The 24,948-nt window shown below is 34.4% G+C and overlaps 1 protein-coding gene across 1 annotated transcript; it reads left to right on the forward strand.

Annotated features, from left to right (window-relative positions):
* LOC147078215 (uncharacterized) lies at positions 1-24,469 on the forward strand. The gene is made up of 11 exons (XM_085960573.1): positions 1-186; positions 4,026-4,068; positions 12,446-12,643; positions 13,796-14,038; positions 14,814-15,035; positions 15,453-15,758; positions 16,102-16,569; positions 17,877-18,260; positions 18,535-20,509; positions 20,716-21,956; positions 23,534-24,469. The coding sequence occupies exons 1-11, from the start codon at positions 167-169 to the stop codon at positions 23,789-23,791; spliced, it is 5,358 nt and encodes a 1,785-aa protein (XP_085816699.1). The 5' UTR covers positions 1-166; the 3' UTR covers positions 23,792-24,469.
* Positions 24,470-24,948: the final 479 nt, after the last annotated feature.

Below are 24,948 nucleotides of genomic sequence, written 5' to 3' on the forward strand. Positions count from 1 at the left end.
AGTGGCGCGCAGGCTCGCGTTTCGTTCGGTGATTGTTGACGTCGGTTGCGGCCGACATTTTTGACGGCGCGATTGCGAGGATTTGAGGCCGGGCACGTCGTGTTTGGATGCGCCAGGCCGCAGTGTGTGTTACTAGCGAGAAGAAAAAACTTTACAGACCGCCGCCATGGCGGCTAACGCATCGCGGTACGTAAAATAATATTAAATACACCCCCAAATTAGTGCTTTCAGTTTTCCTCCCACGCATCTACCCCAATTTTTCATTTTAACTAACCCCCTTTGTCGCAAAATTAATTTTTCTCCTATTTTATGCAAGGTATCAAATAGTACCTATATTTAATTGTAAAAAGTGTTTTCCTTTATTATATTTAAAATGACATTATAGTGCTGCAGAAAAGTGTGTGCAAAAAAACTGTTGTATTATTTTCGCAAGATTTCCTCTGATTGCTGAAAATATGGTCATCCGTCATGGAATAAGTATCACCCTAAACTTTGAATATTATCTTAAATATTATTTAAGTATTAAAATTACATTTTCTCATTTTAAAATGATTAATAAAACAATTAATAACTATATATTACCTTTATTTATTTTTTTAGTTGCAAACACGAAAAACCACATTTTGAAAAATTCAATTGCAATTATAAGATTTACCGAATCATTCCTTATTTCATTGCATTTATAAATTTACCTTAGATACTAGCATAGGCATATTTTTGCAGACAAAGATTGTATACAAAAATAGGGGCCCAATATTTTGGGCCCCATAGGAAAATATCTTTATCTTTGTCTAAATCCAAAATAGATAGATTTGTAATTAAATTAAAATACAAAAATCATTCGATTATGAAGGTAGACAACTGGGCCCCATTCATAGAATTTTTCCTCGTGGCGAATTTTTGTGTAGGTACCTGTAATAGTTTTAGAAAACTATTTATTATTATTTTTTAACGTTATGGCTACGTAGTCTTTTTTATTTTCTATTTTTTAAACATCGTTGTAACAAATAAAGTTGTAACGTTATAATAAAATCTTTATTTGTACCTACCTATAATAAATGTGAATAATATTTATTATTTTTAGCTGTAAAAAGCTAAGTAATATGACTTTTATAAATGCGGATTCTATATTTATTTATAATTATTTCGTATATTATATTATTAATCCTAACTTAGTGGTTCCTTGTAAAACACATGCTTTCAACAGTTAGGTACTTAAAATTATCTATCCTTGTGTTATGGCACCTGTTCAATTTTTGACAGTCTGGCTTTGATAAATTATCAGCTGTTTACTCTTTGAAGTTTTCCGTATTTATTTTCATTTTTTTTCTTTTCGTTGAACCAGTATTTAAAAAAAACTGCCATATTTGAATACACGAAGTAATTCCAAACCCAAATGTTGTTAATCTCTGTGAAAGTTGACGTAATTGTGATTTTCTATCCCATTTTAATTAATAAGATACTTAGGTATACATAAATAATTTATAAAGTGAGAGTAGTGATTTATAATTTTTTAAAAAATCAGATTTACAGTATTTTACCTTATAATTATAAACATTTCCATTACGTGGTTAGTTTTTAGTTATTACACAATTAATGGAAAATTGAAATTTTCTTATTTTTTGTAAATAATGCATTTCTGTATTATAATCATATTATCTTCGACTTTTTTCATTGTCTCGTTAGTATTTGTTACGAATAATTAAAATAATATAATACAGTTTAATTCAGAAAATAATCTTAACTTATTTATCAAGTAGGTATGCATGTTATTATATAATTAATTATTTAATAAAAATACGAAACGAATCCGTTATTTTCATTCAAGATAACTTAAAGAGATTAATGTTGTTGTTATTAATAATTATTAATAAAAGAAGTACGAATTTTGGAATAATTATGATATAAAAAAATTATCAGGGTTATTGCTTAAATATGAAATAATATAAAATTAATGTTGTAAGACTGCGTATGATTACATTAAAATTTAATTAGATGAGATACCGTGACCCATGATCTTAATTTATATTTTTACTCTTATCGAGTGTAAAACGATAAAATTTTCAAAACATTGGCGTGTTTTGCCCTAATTCAACATTTTTAACGATTTTCTGTTGTCATTGAGGGGAAGTCAGGTCAAAATGTCACACCGGGATAACGTGCTAAATTATACATTTACGAAATCTGTAATATACATAATATTTACACGTGGTCTGCGGCTTAACCGGTTTCCCCATCAAGACTAACATGGTAGGGATGGAATTTTCATCAATGATTTCCAATTTCTCAAAATATTATTATTACAATATATTGAACAGCTTATTATACTTTATAAGGCAAGGTCATTTCTTTAATTATCTTGCCGAATGCATAAAAACCACTGTTATTTTAATTATGTTAACGTGTGAGAACTATATCTACGATATATGGAAAATCGATTAAACTAATCAATATATGGGAAGTAAAATTGTTGTTAGGTAGGTATTATAATTATTCATCACTCCCATATTTTCCTATGGATAGTCAAGCTGTACCATGTTAAAAAATATGTGAGAGAGTATAATATGTTTGAAATGAAGATATTGCTAAGCTTCTTAGGAGATGGCACGTGATGAAAAAGCTACAAACACGAACTACCCACGATGTATGTACAGTGATGTCTCAAGAAAGGAAGACACCCTATCGCCGAAGTAGCTGCTCTTAATAAACCGGAAGACAAAAATAAGATCGGGAAACCTAGACGACGATGGTTACACTATGTTTTTTTTTCTTTTTTCGACCATGTCCGATCCTAATAAGATCATATGGGCCTCCACAGAGTGGAGGTTTGTATTAATAGATTTTGTTTTTACAATAAATGGATGTCAGCCACTTGCTCAACCTATTAGGTCTATACTCTGACTCATACACAAATTGAAAAATAATTTGTGTACTTGTCAGATCCAGGATTCGAACCTGGGACCCACGACGCTATAAGCCGACGCTTTAGCCGCGCGGCCATCGTGAGAGCGGAAGGAGCTTACGGCAGACATAATTATTATTTTTCATTTATAAATCCATTAACAAATTTTGTTTTATTTGATAATAATCAACAATTCCAGTTTGAAATAAATCCTTACATTTTAAATAAAGATAATACAGAAGCAGGGCCGAATTTACATTTTATGTGGCCCAGGGCTAATATAATATTAAAAAATTGTATATTATTCTTCAATATATATTTACTTCTCGGTCTGATAATTGCAAACTATTTTAATATATTTGCTTCATCTTAATTTTTATTACACAAGTTGCAAAAAAGATCAACTTTACTGAAATGCAATACGATATATCTTTAACAGGAGTAGGTACCTATATTATTTGAGTCACCCACAAATGTGTTTCACTGTTAATAGCATTATTAAAAAAAAAATTCGGCCTCCGGGGCCCCAACCATCTTAGAAATCAGGAGCATCAGTTGTTTGTTCTCCCAAGGAGAAGAACTAACCTGATATTAACCAAATCAATTCGGGTGTTGATATATTCCACCTGCGTGAGGATGAGTATAGGTAGGCGTTGTTTTATAAATGCTTAAAGTAGGGTCCAATTAGCTCATTCGGTGTGATTTGATACTTTATAATGTTATTATATTTTTTATAATTTCTGTACCTTTTACTTTACTTTTCATTTTGTTTTTGTGATACTGCCTGCATATACCTATTTATTTTTTCTTTACACTGTTTAATACTATTTCTTTGTTTTTAAATTTCATGTCGTGAACGTCTTAAATTTATAATTTGTTATGTTTACAGTATGTAAAAAAAAAAAAAAAAAAATTTGAAACCAATTCGGAGGCCTTGGGTTGAAACCGCTTTATCCATATGGTAAATCCAAATCTATGCAGAAGGTACCTACTGTATTATTAAAAAGTATTCACTTCATTTGTTAAAAGTATTTAAGTACCTACATACTCTGATACTCCGGTTTTAATGAAAATATTCTTATACGACTAACTACTAAACAATGTTTTTTCTTCTTTTTTCCAGATTCGCGTTAATATTTTTGATATTCATAGTGGGAGCACAAGCCGTAAGTATTTTCTTATATTTTTTTTATATAGCTATATTATGTACTTTCCTACATATCTGTTAAAAATCTAATATTTTAAATTATCATTGTGACATCTTATTCAAGGCCGCCGCGGCGCATACGGCAGCCATTGAGCGAAAAATTGCCACCCTCAGTTAAAATGAGATTATTAGTTTCAAAGTCAGTAACCTCAAATTTTAATTATTTTATATTTTTCTTCATTCTAATTCTATAAGTAGCTACTTTTTTATTGTATGTATATTCATAAAATATCAAATCCAGCTCCGTCTGATACAAACAGCAATATAAACCGGAGGTTGGTTGCAAATAGTTTATATTCATCAGCCATCATTTTTATATTTAACTTCAAACATTACTATTTTTATTTATTTTAATGATGTTAAATGCATTTTATTTTGCATTAAATGTATAATAAACTTTTTTTTTATTCAACGAATAAATCACACGATTTGAGAATCTAATATTCTTTATTGAACATACATAAGTTTAAAACATCTCAGACAGATATATAACTACATACATACTAGAACAAATCTATAAAAACGTAGAGCACATTCGGGTTCGAGTTAATTTTTTTAATGTTTAATACGAAACTTGTCGGACTCATGGTTAAAAATATATCGATGAAGTTTTGTAAATCTCATTTTTCGCCTGCGGCGCTGACATTGTTTTCTATCTGAACTAGGTAGGTATTACAAAATAATTATTTTTATATAGTTATTTATTTAATTTATTTAATTATTTTTATATAAAACACTTATTTTTATATAGTTATACATAATATTAGATACGTATGTTAATTTCTTTTATTTTGTTATTCTGTCAATTCATGGTGGAACTGCATTGTATTGTTGTTTTTATTTAATAAAACGCAATTTTAATGTAGTACTTATTCCACTTTTAATCAAGAGATTAGGACCGGTTTCGTCCGCCTCAGAGGGACATTTTCAACTTGTTTCTCAACTTTGTTGAAAATGTCCTTCTGAGGCGGACGAAACCGGTCCTAATCTCTTGATTAAAAGTGGAATAAGTATTACATAAAAATTGCGTTTTATTAAATAAAAACAACAATACGTATGTTAATATTCACGGAAAATTATCGAGCGTTCCGATTCATGAAATTTTCCATTTCAATCGTTGTTAACCTATCCTATTTTTTTTCTTTTATATTGTTAACTGTTAATTCATGGTGGAACTGCATTGTATTATTGTTTTAGTTTAATAAAACAACAACCTATCCTATGTATACGGAAACCATTAGCATTCTATATCCAGCCTGCCTCTTCTTCTGCACTATATTTGTTTGCATTCTTAAACGTGCTTATTATTTTTTTGCGATTACCTCAAAATGTGTGGAAAATTGAGGTTACCGACTTTGAAACTAACAGCTTTAAAAACAATATACCTACTCATAAAAAATATTTAATTACGTTCTTACTCAGTTGCTTTATTCAGTATTTGTTGTCAGAGTAAAAATGACATCTTTGATATTAAAATCCGCTTATACTTATATCGTTTTCCTAACAGAAGCAGCATCTCTGATCGACGAGATAAAATCAGGTGCGGAGCTTTCGCGGCCTAGTGGCAAAAAGCTCGTGCGGCGAAAGCACAAAACTGGTTTTCGTTGATGGTCATTGGTCACTTCCCGCGTCACGTTTTTGACTTTTGTGGTGCACCAATGCATTGTTTGTTTTTGACCACAGACGAAAAAAAATAATAAACATGGCTGACATCTCTTATAACAAGGTCAGCAGTAAATGGGCAATTATATACTTAATATACGCACCCACGGTGACGTAGTTATTAGAGCACCCGTTTGTTAAGCTGTGGATCACGGCCTAAGATCACGCGGATGGAAAAAAATATATAGGTATACTTATATATATATATATATATATATATGTTTTCTAATGTGAGGTTGATCGAGTTAGAAATCAAGGACTAAATTGATTGAATGAAAAGCTGACATTCATTTTTCCCAAAAAAATCTGTTAATACAAAGTAACTGTTATGAGGTTTTTTTCCTTTATTTCCTGGGAGGGTCCAAACCAAGTTATGAGATTTTCACGTTTCTTTATTGTATTAATTTATTATAATTATAAACTATTTTTTTTATTCAACGAATAATTCATAATATTTAAGAATGTAACATTTGATTTAAAATACAAAAGCCGATCGCCAATAATAGCTCAATTTGAAAAACACTTCAGAGAATATTAAAAAGTCATTAGTTAAAATTTGTCGCAATTAAATATGATGCCTGTAGCATAGTAGTCTATGTGCATGGGCGCGATACCCGAGATATGCAAGATCGAATCCTATCTTACTTTTTTCAAAAAAGAGATCTTTTCTATTTGTTTATAATATATTTTCTCAGAACTGTTTTTAAAATTATGTAAGTATATTATAATATAAACAAAAAATAGCTGTATTCTATACCAGGTTTGCATTTACCATTGGTGAGTGCACATAATGCCAGAAAATGCCGAAAGGCGAAACCCGGGTCACAAAAATAAACTCAAATGGAATATGACATTGTACCTATATATTATTTAATATATTGATACCGTTTTTGTCTGTTAAGACATTTTAAACTGACATATAAAACATGTAAAAATGATTTATGAACATTTTAATGTGTAATATTAACTTTCAAAATGACTGATTAGCTTCTTCTCATTTAGTAATAAAATTTTAGGAGATCTTTTTGACTGGAGTAATAATAAGATTATGTGCCACTCCGGCGCACGCCATTCCCAACCAGTGTCTTCTAGAATCTAGGATATAGATATGTCTATAATAAGAAATAAAAATTAGACTATCTCCACAAATAGTGTTTCTTCTATGTCACTGGGTTCTGTTTCTTATTGGTTGTACCCTAATTGCCACCAAACGCTTAACACTTTACGTTCCGTTAATACAAAAATGCATTTTTAAACGCAGCATACATCACGTCACGATGACAAGCTCATAAGACCTATACGTTAAGGGATAGACAACAAGTTATATTATAGTAATGGTTTTAATTTTCAACCATTCATACACGTGTGGACATAGATAGATCTATCTTAATGATCGTACATAGATCTATCTTAATGATGCTCTTAAGGGTGAAAGTAATGCCTTTAGAAGAAAACTGTTATTTAATAATATTAATACTATCCACCGAAGGTACTTGATGGATTTTGAATTTAAATTCTAATGGATTTTAGTTTTTATTTGAGTAACTATTTGAGTCATTTTTTGTGACCCGGGTTTCGCCTTTCGGCATCTTCGGGCACTATGTGCACTCTCCAAAAGTAGTACACATAATTAAACAAAAATCATTTTAAATTATATTTTATTGGTCTCTAGAAAAATCGATATATTTTTTTTAAATTTAACAAAAATACATAAAAATTTAAAATTTATAAAAATTGCTCCGACAGCATTCGTAAGTTGTTATTGAACTACATGTTAATAATAAAAATGACCATAAAATAATATATTAAGTATAATACACAAGATGAACAATTATTTTATTTTAATCAAAGTTTATTTTATAGTGTAAGAATAATCTTTTTAATAATTTTAGTTACGAATTGATTATTAATAATCGATGAAATGTAATAATTTAAAGTTTTCATATTATGCCGCTTGAGGCATAGTGTAGGGTAGAAAAATTTTCATCAGTTAGCCATTCTTGTGGGTCTATTCTGTACTTATCTACTGCTAAAGTGATAAAGTGATAAATATTATCGAACTTAGGGTAGGTTTGTGTCAAAGTAACTTATTGTAACAATATCGTCGTTGATCTGACAATAGTATCTATTTGCAGTTTTGGCGAATTCTAGGTATTTGTACAAAATTTGGTGATGGATCGAATGGAAATATTATTGTTTTACGAAAAAAATCCTAAAATACTCAAATTTAACGCGGAAAATAGTGTCTATCTGACAATAAACTAAATAGAAATATTATCTACCTGCTTGATTTCTTTTATTATATGATATTACAATTTCCATACATCTTCTTTAAATCACTGTTTTAGTACTTACTAATATTAAATCATTTCACTTGGAACATAAAATTAATACTGATACAGACAAAAACAGTTTTTTGTACCCCCTGAAAAATTGACTATATGTCAGATAGATACTATTGTCAGATCACCGTCGAATTACAATACGTTGGTTGTAAATTGTTGCAATAAGTGCTATATTTTAACAGCAGCAAGAGAGGTGCAATAAGTGCAAATACTTTGATACAAACCTACCCTAAGTTTGATAATATTTATCACTTTAGCGGTCGATAAATATAGAATAGACTCATTGATCCTTCCATCCCTCTAATCGAGAATCTAAGAAGAACGAGGAATATGTCAAACAGGGTAAAAAAGCACAATGTAATGTTGATTACAACCTTAATTTGATATTATTAGTATAAAATTCATTTAAGTGGTGAGATTAACAAAATATATATAAAACTGGTGTAGGTACTTATTTATTTCATATTCAGTATAATTTCCTTTATCAATCAGTAAAAAATTCAATATTCTATATACCTACCTATTGTGGTAAAGTATATTATTGTAAGTAGTACATAAAATCTTTCGTATTTTTTATAGATTTTTAAAAGAGCCTATCATTTATTGAAATTATTGACCATTAGATAAAATTATCGACGATTTAATAAAATTATTGATCATTCAATGATATTATTGACCGCATATTGGAAATACTGACCGTGTAAACTCGATCACTATTCGTTTACAATAGCATATCGCGTTAAAGTTTGTTTACCCCCGGCGTCTAAATGCAGTGAAAGAGTTAACGAACAGGCGCTAAAAAGCTACCGCAGAAGATGATGCTTCAGTGAGCCAGTGCTTCTCAAATCGATAGTCACGTCTTGTATGATATGTATGCCTAAAAATATCCATAATTTCTTTAGCTTTCCTGATTTAGGCATCAGCTCCATGAATACTTACTTATAAGTTATATCTGTTCCGAAATTTCTTCTTTTTTTATAAATATAGTATAGCGGGGTGGCAAATCAACTTAGCTCAGCTTAACTCAACAAATCATCTACTCGATACTGTAGCATTTGAATCTAATATGCGTAAATAATATATTACAACCCTCCTCTTAGCCTTCTCCAACACCTACTTCCACTCAGTTTCGGATGCCCATGATATTTAAATTCAAATCACAACTATCTCTCCATCTTGTACGAGACCAACCAGCGCTTAATTTGTGTTATTATCATAATTACTACTTTTTTTTTAAAAAAATGTGCTAATCGTTTCTTGCATTCTATTGCTCATATTTTTTTAATTGTATGGCAGTATTTTCTCATTATCTCAACATTCCATGTGATGACCCATGATACTTTCAATACTTAACAATAAATAAAAGGTAATTAGAGATTTTAAAGAACACATGTTTTCTCTAATGTCTAGATAGCTAAACAAAATAGCTTTTGAAATCTAAACTTTTTTCATTTTTCGAGATTCGAGAATAATTCCCAAATTGAAATATCTTTTTTCCCGAGAATTCGAAACGGGTTTATTGATTTTTCGAGATTTTGAGAATTATCTTTATTTATTTAACTCATCCGGCCCAAAATGTTTACTTCCGAATTTCAAATATTTCATTTCAAATCATCAAATCTAATTCATACTGAACATTTTCTTTAGGTATTACCAAAATGGTGTTAAGACTGTTTCTTAGACTTTAAGAATTATTTCTTTTGTTTGTAAGATTTTTCAAATTCTTGCGGAACCCGGTTGGGAATCACTGAGTATTAGATTATTAGAATGTTTCTTATTATTTTGTTACAAAAATTTCTGCTTTGATGTAAATTAAATTTATTTATTCAATAAATACTATTTGAATGTTAACCTAGTAGCTACTCATAAAATACGAATTAATATTTCCAACTTAAAATGGCATACGGCCATTGATGAACTTATAAGTTAGTTACTATAAGTCTGCCCTTTTGATTCCGGAATCATTGACTTGATAAAATAATGTTATCCATCAAGCCACAGGCTGCTTTACGAGAACTTTAAAACACACACGTAAAAAAAGTGCACCGTAGAATTGCACCAGTGCAGTGTTGCACCAACAACATACTCAAATCGAAATGCATTCAGTGCATCCTAGCCACATGTGTTATTTGTGAGGTTACCATTCAATGATTATAATATAAACGAATATATTAAATGTATAAACAACAAAATTTGGTGTTATGCAGACACCTCTATGAATCAAATATAGTAGATAAAGATTGTCATATTACTTCAATATACAGACGGAATTTTAAATATCCTCCAGTGTTGTATGTAAGAGAAATAAAAAAGATATTTGGATTAATTACTTAAGGTGAAGCCTTTACTGAGCCTTTTTTAAAGAGGCACCTAGCGGAAAAATACGAAGCTTGCAATTTGAGATTTTTTTTGATAATTTACAATTTCAACTGTATTAATTAATATATATGTATCCGAAAACATATATGAATAACATACATATGATATAAATAAAAAGGATTTCAAGTTAAACACATTTATATTTTATATAAAAATCGATGTTTTTTATAATAGATATAAAAAATATTAAAAATATAAATTAGTCAAAAATCTCTTAGGCGATGCTTAGAAAACTTAATAAACTAAATTTTAATAATAAATATGACTATAAAATATATGTAATAATAAGATCCGGTCCGATTCAACAAATTCACATTTTTTACAATTGTCAGTTTATATTTGACTTAAAATAAAAAATATTTTTCTTTTTAATGTTTTCAGATACATATTTATTAATTAATACAGTTGAATTTGCAAATTATCAAAAAAAAATCTCAAGTTGTAAGCTTCGTATTTTTCCGCTAGGTGTCTCTTTAAAAACGGCTCAGTAAAGGCTTCTCCTTAATAGTCAACACCTTCCCCCAGGTAGCAAAATACGTGTTTTTGAATCCTATTCATTTTAGACTAAAGATTGCTGACAACAATACTTAATTATTATGGACATATTAAAATCTTCGATAAAAAATACTGTTGAGATTTTACCCATCCCTTCCATTGCCAAGCTGTAAATACTCGTTGATATAACATTATTAAAAAAAGGTCTTGTATAAAGAGATCGTATAGCAATTATTGGTTTCCGCTTATATTCAACTGCAATATTCGAATGCATTAACCATTATCATCAAAAGCAGATGGGGTTGATGGGAAAAAACTTAACACAGACAATTAACATAATAAAAGAAATTATCGATAATGTTCTGCGCTGTTCGTCAATGATGTCCCGAGGTAAAATGCCACCCTTAAGGGCCCACATGCTCAGCGTAGGTCAAAATGGAGCTTTTATGCTATTTTCAGACCACAACCCTGGGCATCCCTTAAACGTTGTAGATAATCTATTTCTATAATTTTGAAGCCTTATTATCCTTTATATTTATTTTAAACAATTTATGACTGCATAAAGTATTTTTATTACATAAAATAGTATTCTTTTAAACCTCTCGCTCTAATGTTTTAGAATAAAGTCATATTTCAGTACATCCATGTGCAGTGGTGTTGAGATTTATTAATTTTTAAACGCATTTACAAAACCATTAGTAAAATTAATGTTAACATTATATAGTTACATATTTACGATAGAAAAATATATTTTATAATCTTTATGATCCCAAATTTGACAAGAATTAGGCATTATATTATTCAAAAAATGGACACGATTAACATATAGGGGGAAATGGAGTAAGCCCTGGTTTGTAGAGTCTCATTTGGAGAGGAATGAGCTTACGCTGATACTCAGGCTAAGAACAGGGCACACAATGGGTGAAAGATTTGATGTCCTCATGGGAAGAAGCGATTCGCAGCTCTGCGATGAATTTGATGTTTTGGAGGACATTGTACATACAGCAGTAAAATGCCCTAAATATGAACGACACAGAGTACAGCTACGAATTGCGGATATCTTTGAGAATGTCGACGAGTTGAAAGGTGCTCTGGCGGTGGGTAAGACGGAAGAACTTGGCAAAATTGTAAAGTTCTTTAACAGAATTGGAGTGAGGACCTGATCGGCGGAGACCTTCTAGAAGAGAAGAGGCGATATGACAGCGAGTAGCAGTGAAAGCCTCGGTAAAATCATAAAAAAAGTATGACTCCTTTAGTATAGTGGTCTATGTGCGTGGGCGCGATACCCGAGAGATGCAGATTTTTTTTCTATTGTATTATAATATATTTTCTCAGAAGTGTTTTCAAAATTATGTATATTAATTAATACCTACTACCGAAAAAATAAAAGAATCTTTTGAGTATTGTAAATAAAATTTTGATTATTGATATATATTTTTAATTGTTTATTTGCAGCAATCTTGGGACACATGGTCGACTTCTGCAGGAGGAAGAAACGTCACACGGTCAGGACGCTACGGACGTCCCGATATTCCCGCGAAATTAGAGAGTTATGACATTGTAGATGCTAACCCCACATATGGCCAGCCTACCAGAAACTGCACGGGTCCAGGATGCTGTATACCGAAATGCTTCGCGGAAAAGGGCCAAAGGGTGAGTACTTAGAGTACCTACCTAATTAGAAATCCCGTGGATTTAATATGTTGGATTTCTGGACTGCATACGTACATATTTCCGAATACAATTTATTGTAATTGATTTTTTCAAAATGAAAACGTATTTGTACAATAAATTAATAACATCTAAAGCAGGGCTCGAAATGGACTGGATCGCACCGGAGCGCCGTTCTGGTTCGTGAAATCTGTAAAGTTATCGCTCCGTCTCGTGGATAAAATAATTTGACCGTCTGAGCTAGATATGCCATGTAACAAAAAATCTAGCATACTTAGGTTTATAAAATACACATAAAATTTGATAACCATGTTAATATCCTCAGAAAATTTTCGAGCGCTCCGGTTCGTAAACTTTTCTATTTCGAGAAAGCTATTTTTTAAAAAGTGTTTTTATGAATTGGCTTGGGAAAAAAATCTAAGAAAGATTCATGAATAAACAGTTAATAATAATAACTCTTTTAAAGCCATTTAATTGTGACGTTTATTCATTCACAAGTAGACAATAAAATTGAACATCTAAAAATATAAAATGACAACTTGAAAATCGAAAAATCGATTTAAATGTCATTTTCCTTCTGGCACAAGCAAAATATATCAATACTAAAAAACAAATAACATGGAAGATATAATAGACATATACTTAGGTGAAATATATGTGCATTTTTTTTGTAAATATTTGTAATCAAATATATCGCATTTATGGTTTTTTCTCCAGCGTGAAGTTGTTTATACACAATTTCTAAGCAATACTTTAATAAAGAAATTAAAAACTCTTCTATAATATAGGACGTATGCAGGGCTCGAAATGGAACGGAAAGCACCGGAGCGCCGTTCCGGCACGTGAAATTTGTAAAACTATCGCTCCGTCTCGTGGAAAAAATATGTTGACCGTCTGAGCTAGATAGGCCATAGAATAGAAAATCTGACACACTCATTTTTATAAAATACACATACGATTTGATGACTATGTAAATATCTTCAGAAAATTTGTCGAGCGCTCCGGTTCGTAAACTTTTCCATTTCGAGCGCTGGACGTATGGTTATCGTAGGTATATGTTTTCTTGAACACTTGGAATTCTGGAAACAAAGAGATACATTATTGTCAGTTGAAATCGTCGTTTTATGGTTTCAGGGTTATCCCGGTCCTACTGGACAAACTGGAGTAAAGGGAGAAACCGGGCGACCGGGACCCGAAGGTCTCACGGGGCCTAAGGGTGTGAAAGGTGACTCTGGACTTCAAGGACCACGCGGACCTAAAGGTGACAGAGGTAAACTCGGTATGCCAGGTTTCCCAGGTATGAATGGAGTTCATGGAATAGAAGGACCACCCGGCGCTCCAGGAATACCCGGTGTTGACGGTTGCAATGGAACAGATGTGAGTAAGACCAACTTTGACTTATTTTCTTTTTTTTATTGTTCGGCCTCGGGTAGGGGTTTTAAAAACATTTTCATTATATTTTCATAAAATTACCCGTGACAATTTAAATTTCAGAAAATATACTATTTGTATCGCCCTCGCATGAGTTTAGTTCACGTTACGTAAATGTAACTAACTATGTGGAAAACAGTATTCAGTTTATTGATACCTTTCCTTACCGTATATCTTGTGGAATCAGGCTTTAGTGCTGTTAATCATATTACGACCAAAGAAAGAAACTGTCTGAATATTTCCGAAAGACGAGACCTTCGTTTGTTCCTCACAAAAATTGAGCCAGATATCCAGTATTTAATTTTATAAAGTAAAATGACTTCCTTAATTTATAAATTACATTTACTGTGGAACCGGTGGGCGGTTAGAAAATTGTACTACTAACAGAGATACAAAAGTGGGCGGTAGGCATAAAAAGGTTGACTACCTACACTTTGGACATTGAGCATATTTGATAATGTGAGGGTATTGTTATCATGCATATTAATAGTAGGTATGATCAACGGGTTGGAAAAAAGGGATGAAGATAAGACAAACATTGGACAGAATCAATTGGATGATGTATTGAAAAAATAAATATTGTAAGTTCTATTTACCAAAGAGCGAGATTCGACTTTATTCGCACCTACGGCTTCAGAAACATGCATTCTGAAATTTCTACCTCTCCTATTGTTATATTCTATGTCTTATATACATGTTAATGAAGTTTTAATTATTTCAGGGTGCATCTGGTATCGATGGACTGCCAGGAATGCAAGGACCACGTGGTTATCCGGGAGGCCTTGGAGATAAGGGTAATAAGGGAGAGTCAGCGTATACCGGTCTGCATGACAAAGGTCAAAAGGGAGAGCCAGGTCTTGATGGTTCCCAAGGACAGCCAGGATCTCCAGGTCCAGAAGGTCTCTTAGGAGCCCAAGGGTCTAAAGGAAATATTGGTCCTATAGTAAGTTTGAACGACGGCAAACATTCTATTTTGTACTTTCCTGCCACTGTAAAGACATGGTTTTGATTCCAATTCAAGCAGAATATTATGTTACACAATGAGGAAGTCATGTAAACGTTTTTTTACGAGGATTAGTAGTCATTCATTTGTTATACATATACATTTCGTACATGGGATGGTTCCAAACCAAATTTATTGTAAAATCATCATGTCAAATTGACCTAGTAGCAGTATTCAAAACTGGGACAAAACTGACTCAATGTTCTAATCTTAATTTTATTCCACTGTGAATATAATTATTAGATACTGTACTTATTAAAACTGAAAACAAAATAGATTATTTATCAATATATTTTTATTTGACAACTCAAAATTACTCATAATATTATAGCTAACCAAAATAAATTGTTATTCCAGGGTCCAGATGGACAAAAAGGCGACAAAGGTTTCAAGGGTTATGCCGGTAACTCATATCCAGGCCCTAAAGGTGACAGAGGTGACAAAGGAGAAAGGGGTCCAAGAGGGCCTAGCTCAACGCCTAGTCTTGAAGGCTCTAAAGGTATCGCCATAGGTATCCCTGGAGAAAGAGGTATGAAGGGTGATCGAGGTGAAACTGGTGTTTATGGACAAAAGGGTGAGCCAGGAATTATGGGCGAAACCGGCAGTACTGGCACGGCAGGAGGAAAGGGAGAGAAGGGTCTTCCAGGAGCGCCAGGGCCTAGAGTAAGTGCAAAAAATGTTTTATGTGTTAAATTACACAAGGTAATTTTGTTGGCTTCATTTTGTGGTCAAATTTTTAATATAATTATATTAATATAAAAATTGGTTTCAGACTATTAATTGTTGATGTTGATTGACTATTCCGATTATCGACTATCGTCAATAGGATTTTTAGCTTATTTGTCATTTTACAAAGTATTCGCTAATAGTAGTTGGCAGATAGATCCTGATTGATTTCTATAAACAACGAAATATCTTGCTATCCATACACGTTAAACTTCAAAATTAACACAAAAATTATTATCCTAAACATAACATAACTATGGTTTGTTTATTTTAATTTTAGGGAAGAGACGGCTACGCAGGTCCAATGGGTTTTATCGGTCAGAAGGGTGATTTAGGTACTGAAGGGTTACCGGGTCTTCCAGGTCTCGACGGACCTAAGGGAGAGCCGGGCCGTGATGGAACTGCCGGTGCTGTTGGTTTGCGTGGACCTCGTGGAATGCCCGGAGGAGGAAAGGGATTCGCTGGTCCACCTGGACGTGAGGGACCGCGCGGTTCACCTGGACCGATGGGACCTAAAGGATTAGACGGCAGACCCGGAACTACTGGCCCAAGAGGACCTATTGGTGAAGTTGGAGGGCAAGGTACGCCTGGTACCCCCGGACCTGAAGGAGCTCCCGCAGATAAAGGCAGCAAAGGAGAACAAGGTGAACATGGACTGCCAGGAGCGACAGGAGCTAGGGGATATACTGGAACGCCAGGAGCCGCTGGAGCTCGAGGAATGACTGGAGATAATGGACTATCAATAGCGGTTAGTCAGTTATATAATTTATGTTGTAATAGACAATTATTTCTTTACCGTTAACATTGATTATTATCATATTAGTTAAAGGGTTTAAAACTTTAAACAGTCACCTATCGACATTTGACATGAAGTTTTAGGAAAACTTATACAGTATTGACTACCTTCCCTTGAAGACGTTGAAATTATTGATTTCAGCACATTTATTTATCTGTCTTACGTGATACGAAGTAAACTTTTAATTTTAGAATAGGTAGGAAAACAAAAATATTTAATAAGATTCCTGAACCTCTTGTGAAAGTTTAATTACGACATATTTTCCTTTTCATCAATAATTTTTTTCGAGTGTACGATATATCTTTATTAATCTTGTCAGGTTGTTTCTTCAAAAAATGGTCATTTATCTCGACAGAAAATTCGTATTGACAGAGTAAACACATTGGCAATATTGTTGATATAGAAGAAGGAACAAAACCAAATTGCAAATATTCTCTAGTATATTGATGGTGCCTCTTCTGTTTTCCTGATCTTGAATTAAGGGCTAAACTTATTTTAATGTAGAATAATTCGGATACACTAATGCTACGAAATTAATGCACTCTTCTCACAAGCATCGCAATATGCAATGATGCAATCTTCCACCTGGTTTCAGCAGCCCCCCCCCCCCCCCCAAATGCTAAAAATACAATAATGGGTATTTACACCATAGTTAGGAAATACTGCATTGAAGCATATAAAAACTATTGGTTTTAAAGTATAAAACCTTCATTAAATTTTAAAAAAATACTTGTGTATATTGTGGTAAAATAGTCCATTGAACAGGGTAGGTTTACTTTACTCCATAAAGTATAATTGTAGTCACAATATATGAATATATTAATACTGGCGTAAAGTATTATTTATATGGAAAGTTATAGTTTTCTATGTGGTTTCTTCAAGAGATTGATTTAATTTTCCTTTGAATAGTTCACATACTTCCTAGATCCCTCCTTTTCTTATTATTCATATAAATGTAATTAATATAAGAAAATAACAGATCTTGAAAGAAAAGTCTTCAGCAATAATTGTTTTTTTGGAAAGTGGGAATTCTTTACTCCAAAGAATATACTAACCCCATAGTAGCTGTTTAGTGACTATTTGAACAAACAGCTGATAACATTGAAACATTTTTTTTTTTGTTGAGTAAAGTTATCGCTAGGATAGAGTTATATTAAAAAAAGAAATCACAAAAAATATATAGGTACCCAGTTTATACATACCCGAATTTAAAAAGGATTCTTCATATTTTATACATAGATAAATAAATAATTTCACAGGGCGCCAAAGGAATGGACGGAGCACAAGGCCGTGATGGAGACAAAGGACAGAAAGGAACACGTGGGTACACTGGTGTTCGCGGTATGCCTGGTAATTCTCTGTTAGGTATACCTGGACCAAATGGTCTCCAAGGACCAAGAGGAGAGCGTGGTATACCCGGCAAAAATGGATTCCCGGGTATTCCAGGAAATCACGGCGCGAAGGGAGACATCGGTGGGCGATGCTCTGATTGCAGACCCGGAGGTACAGGCCAAAAAGGAGACCGAGGTTTGGATGGGATCGATGGGCAAGATGGAAAAATTGGTGTTTCCGGTGCAAGAGGGCCTCAAGGTGATAGAGGAATTGATGGCAGTGATGGTGCACCTGGAGTCCAAGGACCTCCCGTAAGATTTTTCTTTTTTCTTAGTTCTTTTAAATGCATTATTATATGTGTGATTTACTAAATCATTTAGTTATTCAGCATTCAAACATTTTCACTTCAAATTTGAGAGACTTTATATAAATTTCTGTGCAATCAAAAATGTTTTCTAAATGTGAAACTTACTATTACTAATTACGTGATATTGGTAATATTTTATGTAAACCTCATTGCAATAGATTGCAATGCTTTTTAATATAGAATTATTTCAAACCGTAATTTCATATTATTCTATTTAGGGTGAACGTGGTGATACTGGACTTCCTGGTCCTGAAGGTTTGGCTGGAAGACCCGCAATTGTCTCCCTTAATTTAGTTAAAGGAGAAAAAGGTTTGAAGGGCGCACAAGGATTCCAAGGATTATCTGGAGTTAAGGGAGAGAGAGGGTTCATCGGGCCACAAGGTCCCGCAGGTGCATTAGGAATGCCTGGTCCCAGAGGAGACAGGGGTATTAAGGGAGATGCTGGAATTGATGGAACTCCGGGTAATAATGGTATACCGGGTACTCCAGGAGAAAAAGGATTGAGCATCAAAGGAGAGAGAGGTTATGATGGAGCGAAAGGAGGGAAAGGAGATAAAGGTACATCCGGTAGATGGGGAGCCAAGGGAGAACCAGGAGTTTGTGATTCTGAATATTTAATCGATCATAAAGGTAGTAAAGGAAATCAAGGAGAAAGGGGAAATGATGGACCTCAAGGACCTACTGGATACCCTGGAGAAAAGGGACTTCCTGGACTTCAAGGGAAAACTGGAGCAGATGGTGAAACTGGAAACCCGGGGCCGGTTGGTCCTCGTGGATTACCTGGACCAAGAGGCCAAAAAGGAGAAACCGGTCCTTTGGGCTTCGTGGGAGAACCTGGGCGAGAAGGACCTAGAGGATTCCCTGGAGCACCTGCTCCCAAAGGCATCAAAGGAGAGCCCGGTTTACAAGTAGTGGGACCACAAGGGCCCATGGGACCATCAGGCGAAAAAGGAGACAAAGGAGCTAGAGGACTTGCCGGTAAATTTGGTAATGATGGATCCCCAGGAGCTATCGGTTTCACGGGAGAAAAGGGAGATAGAGGAATTTCTGGTATGGTGGGCATGACTGGTGCACAGGGAGAAAAGGGTGATCAAGGACTTATTGGACCAGTAGGAATATCTGGTGCCCCTGGAAGACCCGGAATAGATGGTACGAAAGGTGAACAAGGCTTCCCCGGAGAATCTGGTAAACAAGGAAATACTGGGTTCCCTGGAATAAAGGGAGAACGTGGTAATGTTGGACGAGAAGGAACCAAAGGTTTTCCAGGAACCAGAGGAAGAACTGGTGCTCAGGGAATGCCTGGATCTGATGGAATTGCTGGCTTGAAAGGTGATAAAGGAGAAGTTGGACTGGCAGGTGCATATGGTGCAAGAGGATTGGATGGGTTACCAGGAGAAGCAGGCTTAACTGGAGAAAAAGGAAACTATGGACCACCCGGCATCCCAGGTCCGACTGGGCCAGCTGGATTTAATGGAGAAAAAGGAGACCGAGGTGCACCTGGATTCACAGGTCGGAAAGGTGAACCTGGCCCAACCTCAATGAAAGGACAGAAAGGAGAGTCGGGAAGCTCTGGGCTAAGAGGTGCTAACGGCCTTCAGGGGCTTGAAGGTGCTAAAGGTGCCAAAGGGGAGCGAGGATTAGACGGAATTGGCAGAACAGGACTTCAGGGTCAAAAGGGTGATACCGGAAGAAGCGGATTGGATGGATTATTCGGAGAGAAGGGTGATAGAGGAGGTTCTGGTTATCCTGGAAATGCAGGACCAAAGGGTGACCAAGGATTCACTGGAGCGCCTGGAATACCTGGAGCTCCTGGTATTGATGGATTACCCGGCCAAAAAGGAGACACTGGTCCACAAGGTGCTCCAGGGTACAAGGGTGAAATAGGTCAAAAGGGTAATCCAGGATTTGCTGGCATGAACGGTTTTAAAGGAGATCGCGGTCTAGTTGGAATTATTGGAAAAGATGGTGAGACCGGTCCAGCTGGACCACAGGGAGAGCGAGGTTATCCGGGTCCTACTGTCGATACCAAAGGAGAAAAGGGTGAACCAGGTCGTCCTGGAGCAGATGGCTTTAAAGGTGACAAAGGATTGGCTGGTTATGCTGGTGTTATGGGCTTGGAGGGCGAAAAGGGAGATCGAGGATTCCAGGGTGCTAGAGGAATGCAAGGATTGGCCGGATTTGAAGGACAAAAAGGTAACATTTAAAAAATATGTTTCTTTAAATTTTTTACCATTTGTTTCAATATGCAACAATCATCATTTTCTACAAACAGTTTACTATATTGCATTCGAAGTATGAGCAATAACTTGCACTACCATCAAAGTTTATAGTTTCGTGTCATGGCCTGGTCTATCTATTTAGAAATGAGATAATAAATTATACCTTAATAAAATTTTCAGGATCAACTGGACCCGCTGGACCAGAAGGCAGATCAGGCTTTACTGTAAAAGGAGAAAAGGGTCTTCCAGGCCTTCCTTGCAAGAATGGCCGTGACGGTCTTCCTGGTGCAATGGGACAGAAGGGTGAGATAGGGTTGGTGGGCTTACCAGGACTTCAAGGACAAGTGGGATCTCCAGGATCTCCAGGATTTGAAGGCCAGAAAGGAGACCAGGGCGCTGAGGGATTCCCAGGTGCACCTGGCATTGACGGGCTCACGGGAAGACCGGGTGCACCAGGGGAACGCGGAATTGAGGGCGTCAAAGGAGAGAGGGGTGTTCCAGGATTATTCGGAGCTCCAGGGCAAAAGGGTGAACGAGGTCTCACCGGAATAACAGGCCGAGCCGGGTACGATGGAGTCAAAGGCGAGATTGGTTTGCCAGGGTCTCCAGGATTGATTGGACTAGAAGGAAGGGTGGGAGAAAAAGGAGATCGTGGATTCGACGGACGAACCGGACTCACCGGTAGCACTGGACAGAAAGGAGATAGGGGAATGGACGCTCTACCTCCTCCACCAGGACCTAAAGGGGAACGAGGTCTGGATGGTTTTCCTGGAGCGGACGGAAAACCTGGACCAATGGGACCTCCCGGATTGTCTGGAATAGATGGTTATGCTGGCGAAAGGGGATTACCAGGTAAAGATGGCTTACCTGGTCCTGAAGGACCTCAAGGCGAAAGAGGTTTGATTGGACTTCAAGGACTGCAAGGCTACGAAGGTATCGCAGGAGAAATTGGTGAACGGGGATTCCCTGGAGCACCATGTGATCACACGCCTGATTATTTGACAGGTATCCTGTTAGTTAGACATAGTCAGACCACGACCGTACCACAATGTCAACCGGGACATGTTAAATTGTGGGACGGATACTCGCTACTCTACATTGAAGGTGACGAGAAGGCGCATAATCAAGATCTCGGTTTCGCCGGTTCTTGCGTCAGAAAATTCAGCACTATGCCATTCATTTTCTGCGATTTGAACAATGTGTGCAATTACGCCAGCAGAAACGACAAATCTTATTGGCTTTCCACCTCGGCGCCGATTCCGATGATGCCAGTGGAGGAGAACGGAATTAGAGACTACATCTCAAGGTGCACCGTCTGTGAAGCTCCCGCTAATGTGATCGCTGTACATAGTCAGTCGCTGACCATTCCAGACTGTCCCAATAACTGGAACAGTCTCTGGATCGGATACAGCTTTGTCATGGTTTGTATTCAATTTAGATATTTCAATGGCATTTTTAATTTGCATGACACTAATTTATTTATATTGACAAGACTGGAAGGTTTCAATACATTTTGTCCGATTATTTGCCACATTTACTTTGGTTTACTATGAAAATGGCTAAGGACCAGATGCAAAGTTATACATAAATGCTTAAGTCTCGGGCAGTCGAAATCGGCGATTTAGTGAGAGCGCCACAACACTTAATGTCAGAATAGAGAAACTCAAATGACAGCTGTAAAAAAATATATAATATATTCTTTCCATTTCTAAATCTCAGTTGATGAATAATATTTTTGTTAATGTGAATATTGAATGACTAGCGTGTGGGTGTTTGATATGCGTCATTGAAACGTACAAATTGTAATGGTCACTATATCTGCGATATGTGCATTTATTCAATTAAACCACTGATAGTGCAATAGTTTATAATTTTCATAGTTTCGCCATTGTATGTCAACCAAAAAATATTTCATACAGTTATAGTAAATAAGAATTTTATAAATGCTAGCACTTTCGTTGTTGTCTTAAGTGGATACATGAGTGAAACACATAAATTCGCAACCTTTCGAGACACTTACTTTCATAAAAAACAGCTTATGAATTAAATAATATACGATTAGACTATTTGGAAAGTTATAGTATTTATTTATATACAATATTTGTTTATTTATCCAATCTTTAGACGTTATTTATTAATAACCCATCGCAAACAAAATACCAAATGTTTGCATAGAAATATCGAAGAAATAAATACATACTTACATCAATTATTATTGCATTATTCTGGGACTATTTTATATGGTAACATGTAAGTTGTACATAAAACATTTCACCATGGCATAGTTCGCCGTGAGCTTTATTATCGAAAAGAGATGACCGTATACTATACGCTCTCCAATTTTATTAGATTCAATATGAACATTAATTCAATTTTCTGCTGATTTTGGCAAAATTCATGAATTTCTGAATGAAAACCTAACCTAACCTAACAAATAATCCAGTATACAGGCTATTTTCAAAATTTGCTTGCTGCTGGCTTCCTGTGAAGTGTAAACCGACAAGAACCGTGTTTTAGACATGAATTTTATGTCAGTACTATACGACAGAAACAGGTTGGACGGTCTTTAATATACGACCATATATTTCCGATACAACATTTCACGGTGAAGTGTGATACGGCGAACTGCATACGTACAAGTTTCCGGACATGGTTTTAAATTGGGTATAGAAAATCAGAAGTAATATGATTACCAAAACATGACTGCCAAAGTCTATGCTGGCGTTCGAAAAAAGAATCATTACAATGAATATTTAAATAATGAAAAACAATATCGATATGAAATTAGCATTTTAGAAATCATATATTATGTAATATATCGTGTATATAATGGCAGTCAATTTAGTTGCAACGGAAGAATTTCTTTGACATAGCAACAATTGCATGGACTTAAGTGTTTGTGTTGATAAGTCAAGCGTACTTAGTTTAACTTAACAATTATATCTATAAATCGTATTGTAAATATAAAGAATATTGATTATGTGTATTATTTGAACAGCACACGGGTGGTGGCGATCAGGGCGGCGGCCAAGCACTCGCAAGTCCCGGCTCCTGCCTGGAGGACTTCAGAGCGACGCCATTCATCGAATGCAACGGTGCCCGGGGCACATGTCATTACTTCGCCAACAAATTGAGTTTCTGGATGGCCACCATTGAGGACCAAGACCAGTTCAAATTGCCTGAGCGGCAAACTCTCAAGTCAGGCAATTTACGAACCAGAATCTCGCGGTGCAATGTTTGCATCAAAAACACATAAGTGAGCCAAACGGCAGAGTAGATAAAGAACTTTTTAATTCTAAGGGAATTTTGCATTCAGTTAAGGCGAACCGCTTTAGTACATTAAATTATCGGGGAACACTCAAGCACTGGCATCTATCAGTTAAAATTATTACTACTTAACAATATTTACATTAAAAATTTTAAAAAATTTATACTTTCAAGATAAATATAACATCATAGATAATATATTAAATCATCATATCATTTTCTGTACTTAAATAATTTTATTTGTAACAGACCAATAAAAAAATATTGATTCTTTATTATAAATTATGCTAAATAGTCTACTGATAATAAGTTCTCATTTAGGCTGCAAGTGTATAATAAGTATTGGTTGCCATTAACTGAATACCACATTCTCTAAAAAATCCAACGTACGAAAGAGGTTTTATTAAAAAAAAAATAATACTCTAATTGATGATAGTGTTTTCAAATCAACCAGATTATATCTTTGTCTATTATTACAAAATATATAAATATTATTTAGTTTTTCTCACTTTAATAAATCAATTTCGGTTAACATGCATTTATAAATCATTACCTCATTTCAAAGGAATATTATGAATCATATGTTTTGAATGTTCATTGATTGTGTAATTCATTTTGCAATATGTACACGGATGAAAAGTATAATATTTAAAATAGATGTATGCAATACCGCAGATGGCTTATTTTTTAAAACATTTTCACCATTTTCATTATTGCCAAATAACAAGTTACTTATTATAATATATATATATATATATATAGTTTTATACCGAGTTAATAGTATATGATTATAATACTTACATGCCTGGAAAAAAGTCTCCCATGTTTGTAAGTATATTTCAAAGTGCCATGATTATAAAACAAAGTTTAATATATATACAAGATTGATAAAAAAATTAGTTATTACACGTAGGCGTAGAAATATCATTATTTTTTAACGTTATACATATTTTATACTATAGATTAATTAGGTTCTTGAAAAGTTTTGTACAGTGGTGGCTCGTTATACTGTTCAGATTATCCACAATCAAAATAAAAAGATAAAAAAAAGATGCTATTTTGTTTCAAGGTATCAAATACCGTGATTCTCTAAGTTATAAGCATATTCATTAAGACCCTTCGATATAATATTGTTATTCATTTAAA

This window comes from Rhyacophila brunnea, unplaced genomic scaffold (assembly GCF_057557595.1).
Source record: "Rhyacophila brunnea isolate RB1 unplaced genomic scaffold, BYU_Rbru_1.0 scaffold_118, whole genome shotgun sequence".
Taxonomy (NCBI): domain Eukaryota; kingdom Metazoa; phylum Arthropoda; class Insecta; order Trichoptera; family Rhyacophilidae; genus Rhyacophila; species Rhyacophila brunnea.